The sequence below is a fragment of the Sphaeramia orbicularis genome, chromosome 4 (genome assembly GCF_902148855.1).
Source record: "Sphaeramia orbicularis chromosome 4, fSphaOr1.1, whole genome shotgun sequence".
NCBI classification, from domain to species: Eukaryota; Metazoa; Chordata; class Actinopteri; order Kurtiformes; family Apogonidae; genus Sphaeramia; species Sphaeramia orbicularis.
The window spans coordinates 34,989,808-35,007,742 of NC_043960.1; the positions used below are offsets into that span (position 1 = coordinate 34,989,808).

At 39.5% G+C, this 17,935-nt stretch overlaps 2 protein-coding genes across 4 annotated transcripts in view; one reads left to right on the top strand and one right to left on the bottom strand.

Moving 5' to 3' along the window:
- Window positions 1-3,814, top strand: rs1b (retinoschisin 1b). Its single transcript, XM_030133160.1, has 6 exons — window positions 1-111; window positions 355-380; window positions 1,057-1,249; window positions 2,103-2,244; window positions 2,361-2,556; window positions 3,436-3,814. The coding sequence occupies exons 1-6, from the start codon at window positions 60-62 to the stop codon at window positions 3,595-3,597; spliced, it is 771 nt and encodes a 256-aa protein (XP_029989020.1). The 5' UTR covers window positions 1-59; the 3' UTR covers window positions 3,598-3,814.
- Window positions 3,815-4,380: 566 nt separating this feature from the next.
- Window positions 4,381-17,935, bottom strand: part of LOC115418630 (cyclin-dependent kinase-like 5) — a 46,543-nt gene continuing 32,988 nt past the window's right edge. For 2 of the 3 annotated variants that reach the window (XM_030133157.1, XM_030133158.1), the window contains exons 10-19: window positions 16,293-16,373; window positions 15,280-15,446; window positions 13,639-14,683; window positions 12,412-12,513; window positions 11,938-12,043; window positions 10,978-11,101; window positions 10,057-10,162; window positions 9,649-9,771; window positions 8,214-8,375; window positions 4,381-6,706 (exon numbers count right to left, since the gene is read on the bottom strand). In XM_030133157.1, coding sequence (XP_029989017.1) covers window positions 6,347-6,706; window positions 8,214-8,375; window positions 9,649-9,771; window positions 10,057-10,162; window positions 10,978-11,101; window positions 11,938-12,043; window positions 12,412-12,513; window positions 13,639-14,683; window positions 15,280-15,446; window positions 16,293-16,373 — 2,376 coding nt within the window. In that variant the 3' untranslated portion in view covers window positions 4,381-6,346. The remainder of the gene's footprint in view (window positions 6,707-8,213; window positions 8,376-9,648; window positions 9,772-10,056; window positions 10,163-10,977; window positions 11,102-11,937; window positions 12,044-12,411; window positions 12,514-13,638; window positions 14,684-15,279; window positions 15,447-16,292; window positions 16,374-17,935) is intronic. The other variant, XM_030133159.1, reaches the window with a different exon arrangement.

Genomic DNA, 17,935 nt, shown 5'->3' on the forward strand with positions numbered 1-17,935 from the left:
TCCTATCCTCTAGCATTTGGTATCACACACATTGCATTCCAGCACAACTGAAGACGAAGATGGAGGTCACTACTCGAGCTGCTGTGCTGTTCCTCCTGCTTCTGTCTCTGGGTAAGTCACCATTTAGGGGATATCATGAAATCATAATACACTCCACCTGCTTAAAACACTAAATACACACCCCTCTATTCCACAGTTTGACCTTTTGTTATAATCCCGCTATTAAACTAGATAGATATAACACTTTTGTTTGTATTTTCTCCTAGATAGCTCCTAGTTGTTATTATTATAATTGTTATTTTACAAAAGTGTTTTTAACATGTCTAATGTTTAATTTCTGTTGATGTGGTGCAGCCCTGCTTACTGTTCACACACAAGAGGTAAGAGCCTACTTTTACAGTCCTGTGCTTAAGTACAAATGTGATGCGCTTCTGGTTATTTTCAGTTTATTTGCAAGTAATGTGCATGCGCAGTGTTTCCATTTTAGTCCATTTTATACCTTTACTCAGCTACATCTTAGAGACAAAATATTACACTTTTTAACCTTCCTCTATTTATCTTTAGTTTCTTTTCAGGTTACAAGTCTTCCTTAAGGTTAAGAAGATCCTCTGGCTAGGGAAAAACAATCATGCTAAGTAAATAATAGATTGTCCCAAAACTGAAAACAGGCCTGTTTTTCTGAAAAGTTGACTTAGTAAAGATATACAGCTCTCATAGAACAACAATGTTACAAATATATAATGATCTTATGAAATACAATATATTGCTGGTGATTAAGCCACAGACAGTAAATAAATGAAGTCAAATGAGCATAATCTAGAGCAGAAAAATGCACATCAGTGTAGCAGCAATATCATGAAAACAACATATGTGAGAGCGAAACACTGCCAGGGACCACTTTATTACACAATGAGTACTGTGACTCTTTTTGATTTAAGTATATTTTGTTAACATTGACAAAGTTTTAGTTTTTGGAGGCTGAACCTGTCGAGTGTGGTAGGGTAAGGATCACCCCTGGATCACCTCTGCATTAATTACTTCCTGTGTGTCCTCCAGGAGGAGGAGGTTGTCCAAGATGAGGAGCTGCAGGAGGAGGACCAGGAGGTCGAAACATGGACAAAAAACATGAAAGCCTGTACCTGTGACTGTGAATCTGCTGATTCACCTACACGAACCCCTGCTATCCTTCCACCTGTTGCCCCAACGTCACTGCCACCCGCTCAGAGTTACCTTCTGAAGTGCATGCCAGGTGAGGTGCTTGACTTTGACTTTTGACCTTCACACTGATCTGATTCCTTCAGTCTTTACAGAAGTTCTAGCCTGAGTTTTTTTTAGTGCCAAATGGAATATACAATTCTGTGTTGTGAAGAACATCACACACATAAAGATTAATGACAGGTAGAAATTTCACTTGGGTATTTTGTTGGCACTAGTGCTCAACAGGGAGCTCCAGATGGTATGATAGATCACACAGATGATCATAACTGACAGTGTCCTCATCTGACCTCAGCCTGATCTCATTTCTGTGTCTGATTCTCTACAGAGGTGCACAGTCACCCACTATGATGACTATGATATGCTATTTTTCTGTTTTAGTGCACAAGTCTTCATATTTTGGAGGGAAGGAAAAACAAACTGTGAGGAAGTATAGTACACTGAATAGTACAGGACCAAGGCTGTTCAATAATCTCATTACCTGTACGGGGATATGACGAGCAGATTAGGCAGCCCAAAATAGGTCATGCCCTTCACCTAGTAGCATGGTACTGGCAAAGCAGTCCACATCAGATGATGCCCTGATTGTCACCCACCTCATGCAAACTTGTAGAAAGAGATGATTTAAGTACATCTGTTAGGCTGATTTATAAAACTTCATGGTGAATAATTCAGTTTTTCTCCAGAAAGGCAACAACTTTGTTTTGATTTAATAAAAGCTAAAACAAGTTGTGGACATTTGTCACGAATGTGGTTCATAAAACCTGTCATTAATCTGGTCACAGCACTCCAAGTGATATCAGGCCTTTTATTTTGCAACAAAAGAGTCTTATTATCATATTTAATAAGACATCTTGGCCAAAATATTAAAATGAATGCTTCCACAGAATGCCCCTACCACAGACCCCTGGGCTTTGAATCTGGATCTGTTACATCAGAACAGATCAGCTGTTCTAATCAGGACCAGTACACTGGCTGGTACTCCTCATGGGTCCCCAACAAGGCTCGTCTTAACAACCAAGGCTTTGGGTAGGCCTCGAAAACGCACACACTCCTCTCCAGTACACAGCACACACTAACAAGCACCTCATACCATTGCATATGTTAAAGTTCTGCTACAAAAACATCCACATGATTGTTGTTAGGTGTGCATGGCTCTCCAAATTCAATGACCAGTTCCAGTGGATCCAGATCGACTTGAAGGAGGTGGCTGTAGTGTCTGGCATCTTGACCCAGGGACGCTGCGACGCTGATGAGTGGATTACAAAGTACAGCATTAAGTACCGGACCGTGGAAAGTCTTAACTGGATCTATTACAAAGACCAAACAGGAAACAACAGGGTAAGAACAGATTTAATGACAAGACTGCATTTCATTTATTTAGTTTTATTCACCTTAATGCCATCAGCAATGTTAAAAAACATAGGTTAGGATTTTTTCTGGAAAGAAAGACGAATTTTGTTAAATATTGTAGTAGTACCATAGTAACTGGAGCGTATACTGTACTGAGGCCTCATTATGACAGTAACTCTGATGGGATTCTGGTGCAGACCAACTGTTATGTCAACAAATGACAGGGTTTGATTATGTCAATCTGCTAAGAAGCTAAAGTGAACAGACTCAATGCCTACTTTTGTTCAGCAGCTCAAGGTTAATCTGTGGTTTTTGGCAATCATCCAAAGACCAACCAAAGATGAGAGAGCGATCACATACTGACATTTCTCCTGCTGTTCAGTGGACGTCTGCAATGCTGAGATTTAACCTCGTGTTTATACACGGTTGCCCATAAAGTTGGATTAATGTTGTTTTATGACATATTTCTCTTTTTGCTCCTATTTATACATGTCAGCAATCACCTGGTACAATGATCACATACTCGGTCCCAGTTAAACTTTATCAAGAATAAATCACATTGTCAAAATCATCTCATGAGAAGAGGAAAAACTTTTTTATTACAGTTTTATGGGCAACAGTGTATATATGAGAGATAGCCACAAGAAACCAATTCCTATGAATGTGTAACATAAATATCTTACTAAAGTCCCTTTGCAGTGTTAAGTTTAGCCAGCATTAAATGAACTATAGTCATGCAACCGTGTTGAGACGTGTGTTTTCACTTTATATAACAATGAGTTGCCTGAAGAAGGCCTCTCCTGTATTACTCATGATACTAATCTACCTTTGTACTCTATGTCTTGTCTGCCCTTCATCCTGTTCCAGGTGTTCTATGGGAACTCTGATCGCTCCTCTACGGTGCAGAACCTGCTGCGACCGCCTATCGTGGCTCGTTACATCCGCCTGCTGCCACTGGGCTGGCACACCCGCATTGCCATGAGGCTGGAGCTGCTGATGTGCATGAACAAGTGCATCTCGATAGGCTGAGGAGGACTTTGGCCTTCCAGCCTGCCATTTGCCAAAAGATGGACACCAGTTCAGCACAGGGACAATCATCATATTACTTTCCAATAACCTTTAACATGGCTGTCTTTCTTGGCAAAGTAGATGAAGTCTGGGCAGGTGAAGGTGTTTGGTGTCATTTCATGCACTGTAAGTCTGTATACAGTACAGTGCAGAAGATTTAGACCACATTTAGCTTTGTTGTTTTTGGAGGGTTGTGATGAGATACATTAATATATATTAAATATGTGCATAGTATTAAAAACACACCAGGCTTTTACAGGAAAAAGGCAGTGTTTAGTGTGACCTCAATAAGCTCATCATTTGACATACCTTGAATGAAAACTGGTGAAAAATACAAGTAGATTTGCCTGTACATCTCATATATCCTCAAAAAAGTTACATGCCGAGTGCAAACTTGGTCACACTGAATACTTGCCACGTAAGTCTATAGAAACACTTTGTCCTTGAAATGTTTGTTTTTAATACTAGTTACATATTTCCTGTATACCGCGCTTGTATCTCAATACACAGACTGATGAATGTATACTGTACGTAGTCATTAAAACCTTGCACAAACAACAAACGTAATGGTGGTCTAACACTTTTGCACAACACTGCACTTGTTTTAACACTTGAAGGTAACATTAGATACCTTTTTAAATGCAAATGAGGGTTTTTGAAGGGAATAAAATTAGATATATCACCCAGCCAGATCCTAAATAAACACATAAATGTGTAAAAAGATTTTACAAGTGAAGCATCAAATCAAAGGAGTTGGTTTTATTTGAGATTCACTGTTACATATGTAAACATGAATATTCTAAAATTGTTAAGCATTCATCTGTGGGTTTATGTTCTCATGTAAATGCTCTGTGGAAAAAAAAGCAGATAAACACTGACTATGCTACTAATTTGTGTCTGTAATAAAAGCACAAACTTAATACTTGATTTCATTTAAACAGCTGATAAACATCTTCTGTTATAAATATTACCAAACAAGTAGTCACACATCAGTATTAATATAATACACGGTGCTCCTTCAGCAAAACAAGAATCCAAGGAGAGAAGAGATGTATTGTGTCAAGTACAGAGTGTGCACAGTCCTTACAGATGCACAAATACACAATACAATACAGTCATGGCTGGACTCAGTGTGTACCTGCGGCTCTGTGTTTCAACCTTCACACACTGTGCACATGATAAAGAGAAGGTGAGGAAGAATTTACAGAGTCATAGCAATATTGCTGCCCCACACAGGTTCAAAGTGCAACATTAAAGAAAAAAAAAAGAATTCAGTTCTGCCAAGCTACTTTCATGGCACTTTTTCTCATGTGGGAAACAGTGTTACAGTACAGAGCTTCTGCAAAACACTGTGGTTCCACGATAAGATTTCTTAAAACCTCGTCCCAAGCAGCTCCACCGGTTCAAAATGCACTGGTACACCCAGAATGGCTTTTGTCTTCTTCTAACTGCTGTAAAAACGACTAAAGTTAAGGAAAGAAAGCAATAAATAACATCCTTACAGCAGCCAAAAAGAATGTAATATTTGTAAATGTATTCGTACATTTCTTTAACTTATCAATAACGAGTGGAGCCACTTGGAAGCAGCTTTTTGTGAAATCCTCAATCCTGTTTGTAAGGGAAGTTATCAGGCAGACTCAGATCCCTCAATATCAACTTCAGATGTTCTTTGCCATAAACCAGACCCTTAAAGTTTACTCAAAGCTGTGCAAAGTATCAAGGTGTTACCGCTGTAGGATTGATCTATTTTACATGTAATATATAACATTTTAATGTTTGTGACCTTCGGTACAGTTATACTGTTAGTTCCATTGGAAATGATTGAAATGTAACCATAGATTCAATATCTGTATTACACTATGACAATAATACTGTGTGTTATTAGTCAGTGCCTAGACGTTAGTACATGTAATCATAGAACAGTAAGTGCATTGCTTCATTATATCCTACAGAGGGCGATGTAGGTTAGGGTTTCTGTCAGTTTATGGCACCATAGTCTCTAAAATGGCTGCATTTCAAGAAGACATAAAAATCTAAATATCCTAAAAAAACAGAAGTCTCATATATAAGCTTTTTAGATTGTCAGATTAATGGCACTACAGCGATACTTTTAAGATTTCTTCCACTTGTTTGTGCAACATACAGTGTACTTCAGCAGCATCTGTAACCTGTATGACAGAGCACATCCAAAGGCAAAACAGCTTGGACAAGAGTTGCAATCCTGGGTGAGATGAACACAAAGTTACTGACATTACCGACCTCTATAGTAACAACTGATAAAACTTGATTCATTTAGAATGCCTTAGATAGTCTAAAGGAAATACTACGCAGTAAAATGTACTATATTTCTATTCATTAGAAACAAAAATACTTACACTTAAAATCTACACTTCATCTATCCATTTATATATATTTAATTTGAATATATTTACTATATAGTACAAATTATAATCAGAATTACATAAGTATTAATATAAAGTCTATCAAACATGGAAGCTTTAAAAAAATTAAGACATAAAAAGGCCTATGCTTTTGGCCTGTTTGCAAGCAGTGTTTAAAACTTAAGGTTTGGTATCTGTGTGTTTGTGTGTGTGTGTGTGTGTGTGTGTTTGTGTATTCAGCAGGTGTAGGGTTACGTAAGGAAGGTGTAGGAGCAACAGAGGGGAAAGTCTGAACTACAGCAGAGACTGGCAGAGGGAGGGGGAGGGGATCACAGAGCCGTCTCTTTCAGGTCGTTTAGGTTTGGCATCCGAGACCGGGAGGGCCGTCCGAAGCCGTGCCCGTTCTGACCTCCCTTGATGCTCATTTGCTCCGGGTAGGGGTTGCCTTCGGGACGGCCCAAGGCGGACGTGTGCCAGCCAGACTCCAGCTGAGTGGGCATCGGGTAGGCTGACTGGCGGCTCTTCAGTTGGGGCGTACTGACCCCTGAGTGACCCCGGCTTTCAGTGAAACCACCTTGAGCAGAGTTTGGATTGGGTAGTGGCTGGTAGCGCATATCAGAGGGTGGCGTCTGGTTGGACGATGAGGATGAAAGGTGCAGGAGTTTGCGCAGTGACTTTAGTGGCTGACTCTGAAAGGACATTACACACGGACCACAACATTATGTAACTAAAACGAATGGGATTACATTTATTCCAATACTGCTTTAGTTAGTAGTTAATGCAAAAACAGAATTTTACACAAGTTCATAAAACATGTTTTGTTATTGTTTGTTGGTTGCACCCTTCACTATGGTGGCTGCAAGTAAAACATGGAAAACCTCACTCAGAACTGGTGTTAGATTCATCATCTTTTGGGATTTTTGGTTAAGGGGATAATAATTCTATCTTGCCTTTAAGTACTAAAGCAAACTGAAGCCCAATGATCTTGTGTCCTATTGTTCAGAGAAAATACTTGTATAATTTTCTGTTAAGGAAAAACCCATTCATTGTGAAAGGATTTGAACCCCTATCTGAATGTTTTACCAAAACTGGACGGTAATGATTAATCTCTGGCCTTCATTATTTCATTGTGAATTTCATTAACCTCATAGCATAATGACCTAAGTCATATTTTTGGCCAGATTATGATATCTACATAACTTAACTCTCCTAACACTGTTGCTCAATTCTATGCACAATTTGGCCAAAAATATGACTCAGGTAATTATGCTATGAGGCTAATGATTTACTTTAATGTATTTACTCTTTAATTAAAGAAAGGCTAAAGGTAATTGTTATGTTTAAGAGTCATCAGCTGTCCTCTCAGTTGTCATAGAAGATGCTGTCAGCTATATTTTATAAACCCCCTTGTCTTCTCCATCTTGATTTCAAACTATGGTAAATTGTATAATACGTACATGTATTTTCACCCACACCCTCTGATGCCAGCAAACTAAAACTCCCCTTTTTCAGAATAACTGAATGCTTTCTGGTGCTTCAGTGATAGAAATAATGCACTTCTGAGCTTCTTCCATCATCAGCTCTGGAAAAAAACAATGCATTTAATTTCCTTTTACAACTTGCCAAACTGGCAAGTGAGTTTTGTAGATTTACTAGGACATGGCATGTTACTTGCCCCAGGCGACGCATAATCCTCATTACTGAGCCCTGGTTTGTTCTGAGCTACTGCAGAAATGAGGTGGAGGAACATAGTGAACTCTATAGAAGAAACCTACTCCTTCTATAGAAATAAACTGCTCATTTAGAAATAAACAGCCCAAATTATCCACATTTAACCTTTATTTTTTTAACATTTAATTTAATCTTTAGGCTGTGAAGATTTGCAATTGATTTTATAATAATTTCAGCCCTTTTCAAGTATTTTCCATGTTTGAGCTATGGACTCTGAGAGGGGATACTGTTAATGTGGAATTATGACAAGATAAGACATAATTTGCCAATATTTTCAGATTGCTTACAAACTGAGCACAATTAATTAATGGGGAATATAATGAAACTGATCACTCGTTGCAGTTCTAAACAATAGTTCAAAATAAAGATGGTATATATAACAGTCAAATCACTGTACTACACAATTACTACTTGGACTTCTCGTACTTTGAGCACAACAAATGAAAGCTAAGGTATAATTTTTACCGGAGAGTGTGAGTCAGACAGTTTCTCTGGTGGCCAGTCCTTGTCCCTGTCACGGTCTTGGTCGCGGTCTCGGCTCTTGTCACGTGACCTGTGGCGGCTGCTCTGATGGCTGGATGACCTGGAGCCCTTCTGAAGGACTGTATCCACACCTTCACTGGGAACCTGGTATGTGGTGAAAATACATTTTACTCCTTATTCAGTCTTATATCTTCAGACTTATGACAGGCATAGGTCCACGTAATATAAAGAACAACAAAAAATGTGCTTTGTGTAGTTTTGTTTAGATGAAAATGTACTACATTAGACAAATATTACACAAAGTTTTTAGTTGTCCTTGTTCATGTGGAGCTATAACCGTCATAAGTTCCTGTTCTCCTGTTTAAACTGGCATATATGCAATGTTTGGTTCAGAGTGTATTGGAAATTTAATAAATATTACAAACTTAACATGCATCTAGGGTGAGACAGAAACATTTATTGATCTGAGGTGAAAGAGAGGAAACCACCTCATGATTCCACGTGACAGATAAAGCTTTTTAAGTGATATCAGCCGTTTAGCCAGTCCATGAGATTTCTAAAGTCTTGGTATCTACTCTTCATGCAGCACGCACAATTTTCCACAGAGTCTGAGTCTGACTGCCTGATTTCTTCGAACCAGATTGTGTTTATTTGTGCTCTGTCATCAGCAGTAACCCCCTCTCAGAATCTGAACAAACTGTCATGTATAAATAAAAAATGTGAAGGGAAGAAAGAGTCCCAAACACCTGTTTCATGCTAAAACATTACTGCCACTGAGATGACAGACAGTGGAACATCACAACAAAATGTGGTCAATTTTATATTTAGCAAAGATTTTGTCACTCAGTGCCTCATTTGTCCAGATCAAGCCGCTGAAGTGAATATTTCTGTGTGATACAAAGCAGTAAAACTCTGTGTGACAGTAACCAGGCAGAAAGACAACAGACTTCCAAAACCCTCAGGTGCTTCAGCAAAGCCTGAGCGCTCTCACTCATCATCAGCTCCTAACCAGAGACATGCTGTTAGGACTAAAATCACTGGCAACTCATAAGAATCAGATGGACTGAACAGAAAAAAGACCAACCAGATCCAAAGATTGAAGTTCATACAGATTTTTGAACACATCTGCTTTTCATTGGATAAAAAATCAAAGCTTACAATAAATGAGTAATATTCATCAATATTATTACCCATTCATGGGAGTCACTCTATTTGATTAAGAATCATTCAAATGATACACTTGTATGTATGGATCTGGCTAGTTTACACTATCAATTGATAATAACATGAAATTAACACATTTTGTCCCATAAAACACAAAATACACTGAAAATAAACCAAATGTGATTTGATTTGAGGCTGTTGATGCATACATGCATGGATGGTGTGGAGATGAATAAGAGAAAACAACATGTACCATGGGAGAGGACACTACAGGAAGGACTCTCACAGAGGAACTACGCTTTATATTATTCTTTGGACTAAACAGAGGGAAAAGACATTTCTTGATGACAGGAGGTCTTCCCTCGGGGACGTCCATCTGCAATACAGAGGCACATGACCGATGGCACAGGGAAACATGACGCACATGACATTAACAACAAGGAGAAGTGATTTGATCTCTTAGTCAAGGTGCTAACAAGGGCAGAGCATTAAACATCTGAAAGCAGAGGAAGATTTATATAGACACGCAGCTTCACAAGCAAGGTACCGACATCAAAACACATATATGCATGAAATAGTGCATCCAGACAAGGCGGAAAAATGACCTCAATAATGTTTGAGTCACCGAGTGAAAGTGACTTGACATACAGTACCAACTCACCAGTTGGGATTTTTTCTTTTTCTTCTTTATTGCTCTGAAGAAACCCTGCTTCTCCTTTTCTTTGGATGGCTCAGAGGGGTTTAAAACTACAGTGTCTGGACCAGTCCTGAACATAAGGAAAAGGACAATTAACACGTTTCTCACAACAATGCACTCAATCACCCAGTAGTGTAATGATTTTCTGAATATATTGCCTAAAAATGTAGTAAAATTAAACTTGATTGAAAATGTAATAAAAAGGCTTGGCTAACACTGCAATAACATTTATATCCAGTACTGTAATACCTTACTACATTACAATCTATTTTAAAAACAACAATTTAGAAACTGAGAACGTAGAAATACTGCATTGATTTTCAGTTTCGTGTTCTGTCTTAAGAATTTAAGAATGTTATAAACATAGAGTGACCATTGAGTTAAAATGCAGAATACAGTTATATGTGCAAGTGCAGAAACCCAGACACATGCAACATCCTGGCCTCACTGCATTACAAATTTGATATACCTTACATTTCTAAGCAAAAGCATACTTTAATTCATTAAACCATCTATTAATATTATTTCATCAGCTTCAGAAAAAAGACTGGATCAGAAATGTTATATGCTATTGATAAATGTGTTCCCATAATATTAGTCAAGACATTTTATGACATTATTAATCAAGTAATAATCATCAGTGTAGATTCTATTAAATTTTCAGGCATTAGGAAACTATGACATCAGTGGGTGTTGGGTAACATTTCTAAACTTCCAATAAGACCAGACCTGACAACATCTGCTGGATAATGGCAGTTCTTAATCTGGGACAGACCAGCTTGGTGGTTCTGTCAGATTCATGTGCTGACATAATGTAGGCTGTGGAGGACAGTCTGCGATAAACAAGATGAACTGTGCTCTGCTGTTGTTACAGGAGATAATTACCAGGGGTCAAAGGCCGGCTGACGTTTGGAGTGGTTCGTCAAACCGCTGCCTTCCCCTGCCATGCCCGAACCTCGGCTCTGACCCCTGGTGTCATGGAAGGAGTTGTCTGGCCGAGGAGAAGGGACTATTCAATAAAACACACAAAAGAGGTTCTTTCACCTTTTTGTACACATGGAAAAAAACTAATTTCGATTTGCCATAGATCTGTGTTATTGTGAATGAGCAGCTCACAAAAAAACCTTTGAGTATGAGTAGAAAAACAACCTAATATAAAGGGAAAAGCTGTATTTTTTCCACTGTTTTCTTTTCTTTCTGGGTTTATAGGGAGACGCTACTGGTCTCTATGTCTATGCTAAAAGTGTTATTCATGTGGTACAATTTTGTGGCTGTAGAGGAGCAGAGGGAAGGAATTGAAGAACCTAAGAGCAAGTATTAGGATTATTGCAGGGTATCCAACTTGAAACCTCTACCTACAAATCAATATATTGTGGCTGTTATCATGGATGGTGATCTTAAAAGGATGAAACATGTTGGAAAATATCAGGAGTTTGACAATACTTCAATCAAACCTGAAATCTCTTTATGGCATTACATCTATCAAACGCTTATTCTAAACATAGCTTATGATTTCATTCAAATAGGTAAAAGTAGAAGTCAGCGATGGAAACACAGTTCTACTTGTTAAAGCTGCTCAACAGAATTCTAAAAACCTTGAATTTTAGCATCCCCTAGTGACAATCTCACAAATTACTCTGGTACAATGCAGTGTGTGTTGGATTTTATGTATTTTACGTTAAGGAAAAACAGGTTGATAATTTTCTATTTTCAGGTCTTCAAATATTGGCACTGGTATGGTCTTTAATCTCCAGGAACAGTGACGTTATAAGCTCCTTTAAATGTTACACCTACAGTGGTCTCTTTAAGTGAACAAGCAAAGCCACAGGCAGAGACTAAACCAACCTCTGTAGAAGCTGCCCACCCTCCTCGGCATCGACTCGCTGTAGATGTTACGGTTCTCTTTTGAAGACCCCCCATCTTCTGCTTGCTGGTCATGATATAAGCCAACCTAGGTCACAACACATACTAGTCATGTAAGAAACTGAGAGGTGAAATGCTTAGTGTCTGTGCTGATATTTTCACTTTTACCTTAACAAAGCCAAAAACGATAGAGGGATTGTATTGACTTGCAAGCAGCTATAAATTGTAATCCTTATTGAAATCTCCTCCAGTGACAAGATTGACTGTGCTATCATAAGTAGTCACATGAGAGGGAAGCAAAGCACACAGAGAAAATGAAGAGGCATCTGATGCAAAGAGACAGAGAGAGAGAGAGAAAGAGAGAGAGCAGTTCATGACAGCAGTATCCACCCACATCCGCACTCTCGGAAGACTGGATGTGGGTGGGGAATGGTGGGTGCAGGCAGAATGTCGGACCTCGCTTTTTTGCCGCTGTGTGTGAAAAGATGCGGTGTTGTCCCTTGTTGAGTCCCTTATTGGGGGTCTGCTGTGGGTGACCTCAGTGGGTGCTTGTTCGCTCTGTTAATGGAGATATGATGAAGCATGAAGTAAGCTCAGCATTGCAACACACACACATACGCACACACTATATATACTATATGTATGAATACAGTATATATATATATAAATATACAGGTAATGTAGTTCACTGTATATAACAGGAAGGCCACACTAAACACTTGCAGTGCTCTTAGGATGATGCTGAATTTTTGTTAAAGCTTCAGTAGGAAATACTTTTTTTGTCACTGGGAAAAATCATTGGGAGATTTTGGCCGATCACAGATCTCATCAGAAAGGAGGAAGGTAAAGATGGACTTATCCACCATTACCCAAGTGGGGGGTTTTAGGGTAAAGTTTTGAAACCTCGCACTGCAAAAAAGGGGTGTCTAAAATCAAGATAAAAACACTAAATCTGAGGAAAAGGGTACTTGAAACAAGTGAAATATCTGTCCTTGCAGCAAGATAATGTCACTTGAAAAGATTTCTTGAATTAAGTTAAATCTAGAAATAAGCATGTCTACAGGTGTATGAACACTTAAAATAAGAAATTAACTCTTCAAACAAGATAAATTATCTAACACTTCTGAATCTAAGTTTTTTGTTTTTTTTTCCCCTGTAAGAACCAAATAATTTGCAATGCAGGTTTGTGCTTTTAGTATTACCATTTCCACTTTCTGGAGACTTAAGTCCTTATATTTGCTGGTGAGAGAGAAATGCTGCAAGGGACTTTGGGAAAAAGTCCTCAAAATAGTACTAACACTAACATTTGTGGAACACAGTCATTTGACAATGTAGGAAAAGATTAACGTCATTAATCCCAAGAAAAATTTTTCAATATCCATCATCTGGAAAAAAGAAAATGAAAGAAAAATAACAGGTCTCCAGTCTCTTAAACATGACTATAGTAGACTTGTCTGTCAGGAGAAAAAAAACAAAAACCCGGAAACCTGACTAACACAAGATCTGGCTGAAATCCTCAACACAGATCATGATATTTTCAAGCGGCACTAGAATAAATCCTGGCTGCATGGTTGTAGTGACGATTATCCAACACAACCTGGTGTAGGCATTTGATATGATTAGATCCTGTAGGCTTACGGTTTCCTTAAGGTTGGAGAGGTGTAATGTGGGCTGATGACTGACCCTGCTCATGTCTTCTTCTCTGGAGGAACCTCCAGAATGGCGAGGCAGTGTGCGGTGCTGTAGCTGTGGAGACAGGAGCTGGAGGCTGCTGGCTCTGGTGGGCAGGCCCTGTCCCACCGACAGCCCTTCGTCTGTCCCGTGCGTCCTCTGGTGGTCCCTGCGTACGTACATGGAGTGGCGGTGCGGTCGCTGCTGGGAGGAGAAGGGGCTGGTGTATCCCTGGCCGTAAGCCAGAGGGTCATGTGGGGCCGACAGAGAGTGGCCATGGCTCCTTTCAACCCCTCCTTCCCCTGGATCAAGGGAGTCTGGTGACTTGGCCTCCTCTGAGGCTTTGTGGCGAGTGGAAGAGCGCCTGTAGGAGGAGTCCAAGGTGTTGCTTTCCCTGTCAGTGCGCATACTTCCTCTGCCAGCTGTTCCTGGTCCCAGTCTGTCGACCCTGCGGGCTGCTGGGCTGCTCGGGGCTGTGAGGTCAAGGCAACTGGAGGGAAAGTATCGAGATGTTGGTTCGTCAGCGTAAAGATGCACATCATTCAAATTCCCCACTGACTTGGCATCACTAAGTGTACCATAGCTTTTGGACAAGTTCAGATATGCAAACTTTGAAGATGACTGTGTGGAGCCATGAGACTCCATGTAGCCATGTCGACTGTGTTTGTCCCCTGACTGAAGTGTGTTGGTCTTCCCCTCCACAAAAGAATGGCGGTTCTGCTGTGAACGGAAGTTGGATTTGAGGTACTTGGCTCCGGGGCCGTCAGACCCTTTGGACCCCAGGTTCATTTCGAAGTCGCCCTTGCTCTTGGCTTCACCGGTGCCGAGCAGGTGAGGCAGGTTACTGCTGGCCAGATCCATGTTGCACGAGGTGGAGTGGTTAAAGATCTGTGGCTGGTAGTTCTTGGGATGAAGGGTGGGACTGAGGTTGATCGCTGCGGTCATGTTGCCATTGAGAAAGCTGTCATTGCTGGGATGGAGGTCTTCATGCCGTGGCAAGCTGGAGCATTCTCTGCTGCTGGAGCGGTGACTTCCTGAGCTCTTTCCCCCGTGGCTCCTGACAAAAGACAATAGAAAATGTAATTCAACTAACCAATGCACATTACACCGAAAATGTCAAATAAACACGACTCTATAACATGTCATCTAAATCATACAGAAATAGGTTTGGTCTTGATGAATGGACTTCTTATAACAAAATGTAATTTTGCTCAGTATCAATATATGTATTATATGCATCAACTGCTTTTTTCCTGAAGTGTGGACACATAATATATCTTGAAAATGTGTTCCTTCACTAACTTTCTATGTGAACTACATCCATGATAGCAGTCTGTACACTGATTTTATGTCAAAGACTCAGGTCAGAATTTTCTGCAAAACCCCAAAGAGTGATTTTTCTGTTCAGTAGAGGGCCTCTCTTCTAATCTTCTACAGCAACAGTGTGCAACACTAGCTGTTATTAGTTTAGAAATGAAGAAGGTTAACACACTATCAGCCCCCAGTACAACACAGACTCCACTACAAACACAAGGATGTGTTAATATTACATATTTTTATTTAAAGCGGGAGAGCACATCAGAGACAGGTCATTTATAGGCCGTACAGGGACTTGCCGATAATCTTAAACTACCTATAGTGTGCACCACTGACCTGCTGGGGGTGGTGTTATCTCCATGGTGAGGTTTTCTCTTGGATGAGCGTACAGGTGTAGGAGTGGGCGGGCCCTGCCGATCCACGAGCCGCAAGGTCTGGAAGGCGTGGTGGTTCAGGCTCTGCTCTGTTAGAAAGCGTTCAGTCGGGTTCAGTAACAGCAAACTCTGATGAAAAAAAAAAAAAATCAGAGAGAGTGAGTGAGAAAGCATTTGAGTCCACAAGACACCGTGAATATCCAGACCTCATAACAGAACAGTTGTGCCATCATGAGTCACCGCCATTATCATAAAAGTCAGGCTGCTACAATTCACTGTGTCTTAGAGTCACCAAACAAGCCAAGAAATTATGTAAAATGTGGTTCGTGACATTTATTTTTTTCTAACTTGAATAAACATATCAAACAACCTGTCTTCCTATACTTTTGCTTAAAATCATTAATAAAGGCTGACATCTGGATGCATGCTCTCAAAATAACACCTCTGAACTAAAGATAGAATGTGAACTCTGAGTGCAGCTTTGATTTCAATTAAAATCTCTAAAGCAGCAACTTTTCTGAATTTCTCTGGACCACAACAGAAGCACTGCGACATTAGCAATTAGACGATCCATCCGACATCTAACTCAACTCAAGAAAGCCTTGATTCTTAATGAAAGAGATGTCTGTCCTTACTAAAGTCAATGCTGAGATGACATTATGTTAGCAGTGAGTCATTATCTGCTGGGAAAAGCGCAAGTGCACAAGCACTGCCCACATTCTTGACATGGAGCTCCTGTTTACAGTGCAGACACAGCAATAACAGTGGTGCTGGAACGAGAATATGAGCTGAGAGATGCTGCAGCAGTGAGGAGGCATCATGCAGTCACGACGTAAACATGATGATGATAATGATGCAATTATCAGATGTGTAGTTTTTGAAGATGGAGGTGGTGTGCTTTCTTGTTGTCAGGTAGGCAGGACTAACCTGAGGTAAGGACGAAAACATCTCCACAGCAGACCTGTGACTCCTTACCTTCAGTAGGTCCAACATGGCTCCACCAATGATTCCCAGGTATCTTCGCTCCAAGGTTTGGGGGTGGTTCACAGCAGGGAACTAAAACAAGAGAGAGTGTAAAATAGTATAACTACAAGATGTAGCCAGAAAAATCAGCCAAGTAAAAAACAATAACATACATGTGTAATCAACTCTATTTCACTAAAGTTGGTGTGTAATATCAAGTATGTGCGCTTGTGAAAAAACTTCTAAATTCTAAACACTGTTGATTATTTTATATTCTAGCAATCATGGAAAGTAAGTATTGCACTCAAATACAATTTCATGGTATTTGTACTTAATCTGCATATTTCTACAAACACAACTGTATAATTCTACTTGACTACACACATTTCAGGAGTGAAATATTGTACATTTCATGCCACTACATTTGACAGCTTTGATTACATTTTAAATGAATATTTTACACAATGGGTACTATTACCAGCTCTTAGAATGCCACATTTTATTAAATATGAAATGAGTGGTTTACAACCTTTTTTGCTTTTGATATCTCACAAAAAGCAGTGGGATGCCACACTAACATTTCGGATGTGTATGGGTTGTTAACACCTTCCAAAACATTAAACATCTTACCAAAAATCAAAGATAAGAGAACAAATCTAAACACAAATTAGTGTATTAGAACTTCAATTTTTCCCTCTTTTCCTCTTTTGTTTATTTAGACAGTGACAGAAACTTTTTTTTTTATAATTTTGCCTCTGTACACCACCACAATGGATCTGAAATGACCCAATCAAGATGTGATTGAAGTGTGGACTTTCAGCTTTTATTCAAAGGGTTTAACAACAATATTGTTTTAACCATTTAGGAATTACAACCCTTTAAATCACTGCCCCCCCATTTTCAGACACTCAAAAGTAATTGGAGAGCTGACTGACAAACAGCTTCATGTCCAGATGTGTCCTGTTCCCTGGTTCGTCTATGACATATAAAGCAGATGTTCAATTTGCATTTAGTAGCTGTTAACTGGAATTCTCAACATGAAGTCCAAAGAGGTGTAAATTCATTCGGCTGAAGAACCCCAAATCTTTTGGAGAGATAAACACGTTAGGAGTGGTAAAATCAACAATTTGGTAAATTTTAAAAAAGAGAAAATCTGTTGGTGAGATCAGCAACATCAAAAATCAAGGAAGACCACAGAAGAAAACTAAAGTGGATAATCACAGGATGCTTTTGTTGATGACGAAAAACCCTTTTACAACGTCCAAGTCAAGAACACACTTGAAGATAGTTGGAGATAGTTGTTTTATTATCAAAGTCCACAATCAGATGCCCTCATGAATGTAAATACAGAGGAGGAGTAACAACAAGGTGCAAACCCCTGGAAATGCTTGACAACAGAAAGGACAGATTAGAATTTTAAGTTCTAGAAAAAGATTCTCTGAAGAGACGAAACCAAGAACTGTGAAATGATTGTAAAGTCTGGAGAAGGAAAGGAACATCTCAAGATCCAGAGCAGACCATGTCATGTGTCTAACATAGTGGAAGTAGTGTTATGAAATGGACATGCATGGCTTCTGACAGAAGTAACAGGATGAATTCTGAAGCCTAAAGAACTCGCAAATGGATAATGATCCAAAACATACTCCCAAAACAAC

What these genes read in the sequence shown, in the direction of transcription:
- rs1b (XM_030133160.1), top strand. Translation starts at nt 60, where the DNA reads ATGGAGGTCACTACTCGAGCTGCTGTGCTGTTCCTCCTGCTTCTGTCT. An exon ending in CCTTCTGAAGTGCATGCCAG is followed by an intron (nt 1,250 to 2,102) that starts GTGAGGTGCTTG and finishes ATGCTTCCACAG; the next exon opens with AATGCCCCTACCACAGACCC. An exon ending in ACCAAACAGGAAACAACAGG is followed by an intron (nt 2,557 to 3,435) that starts GTAAGAACAGAT and finishes ATCCTGTTCCAG; the next exon opens with GTGTTCTATGGGAACTCTGA.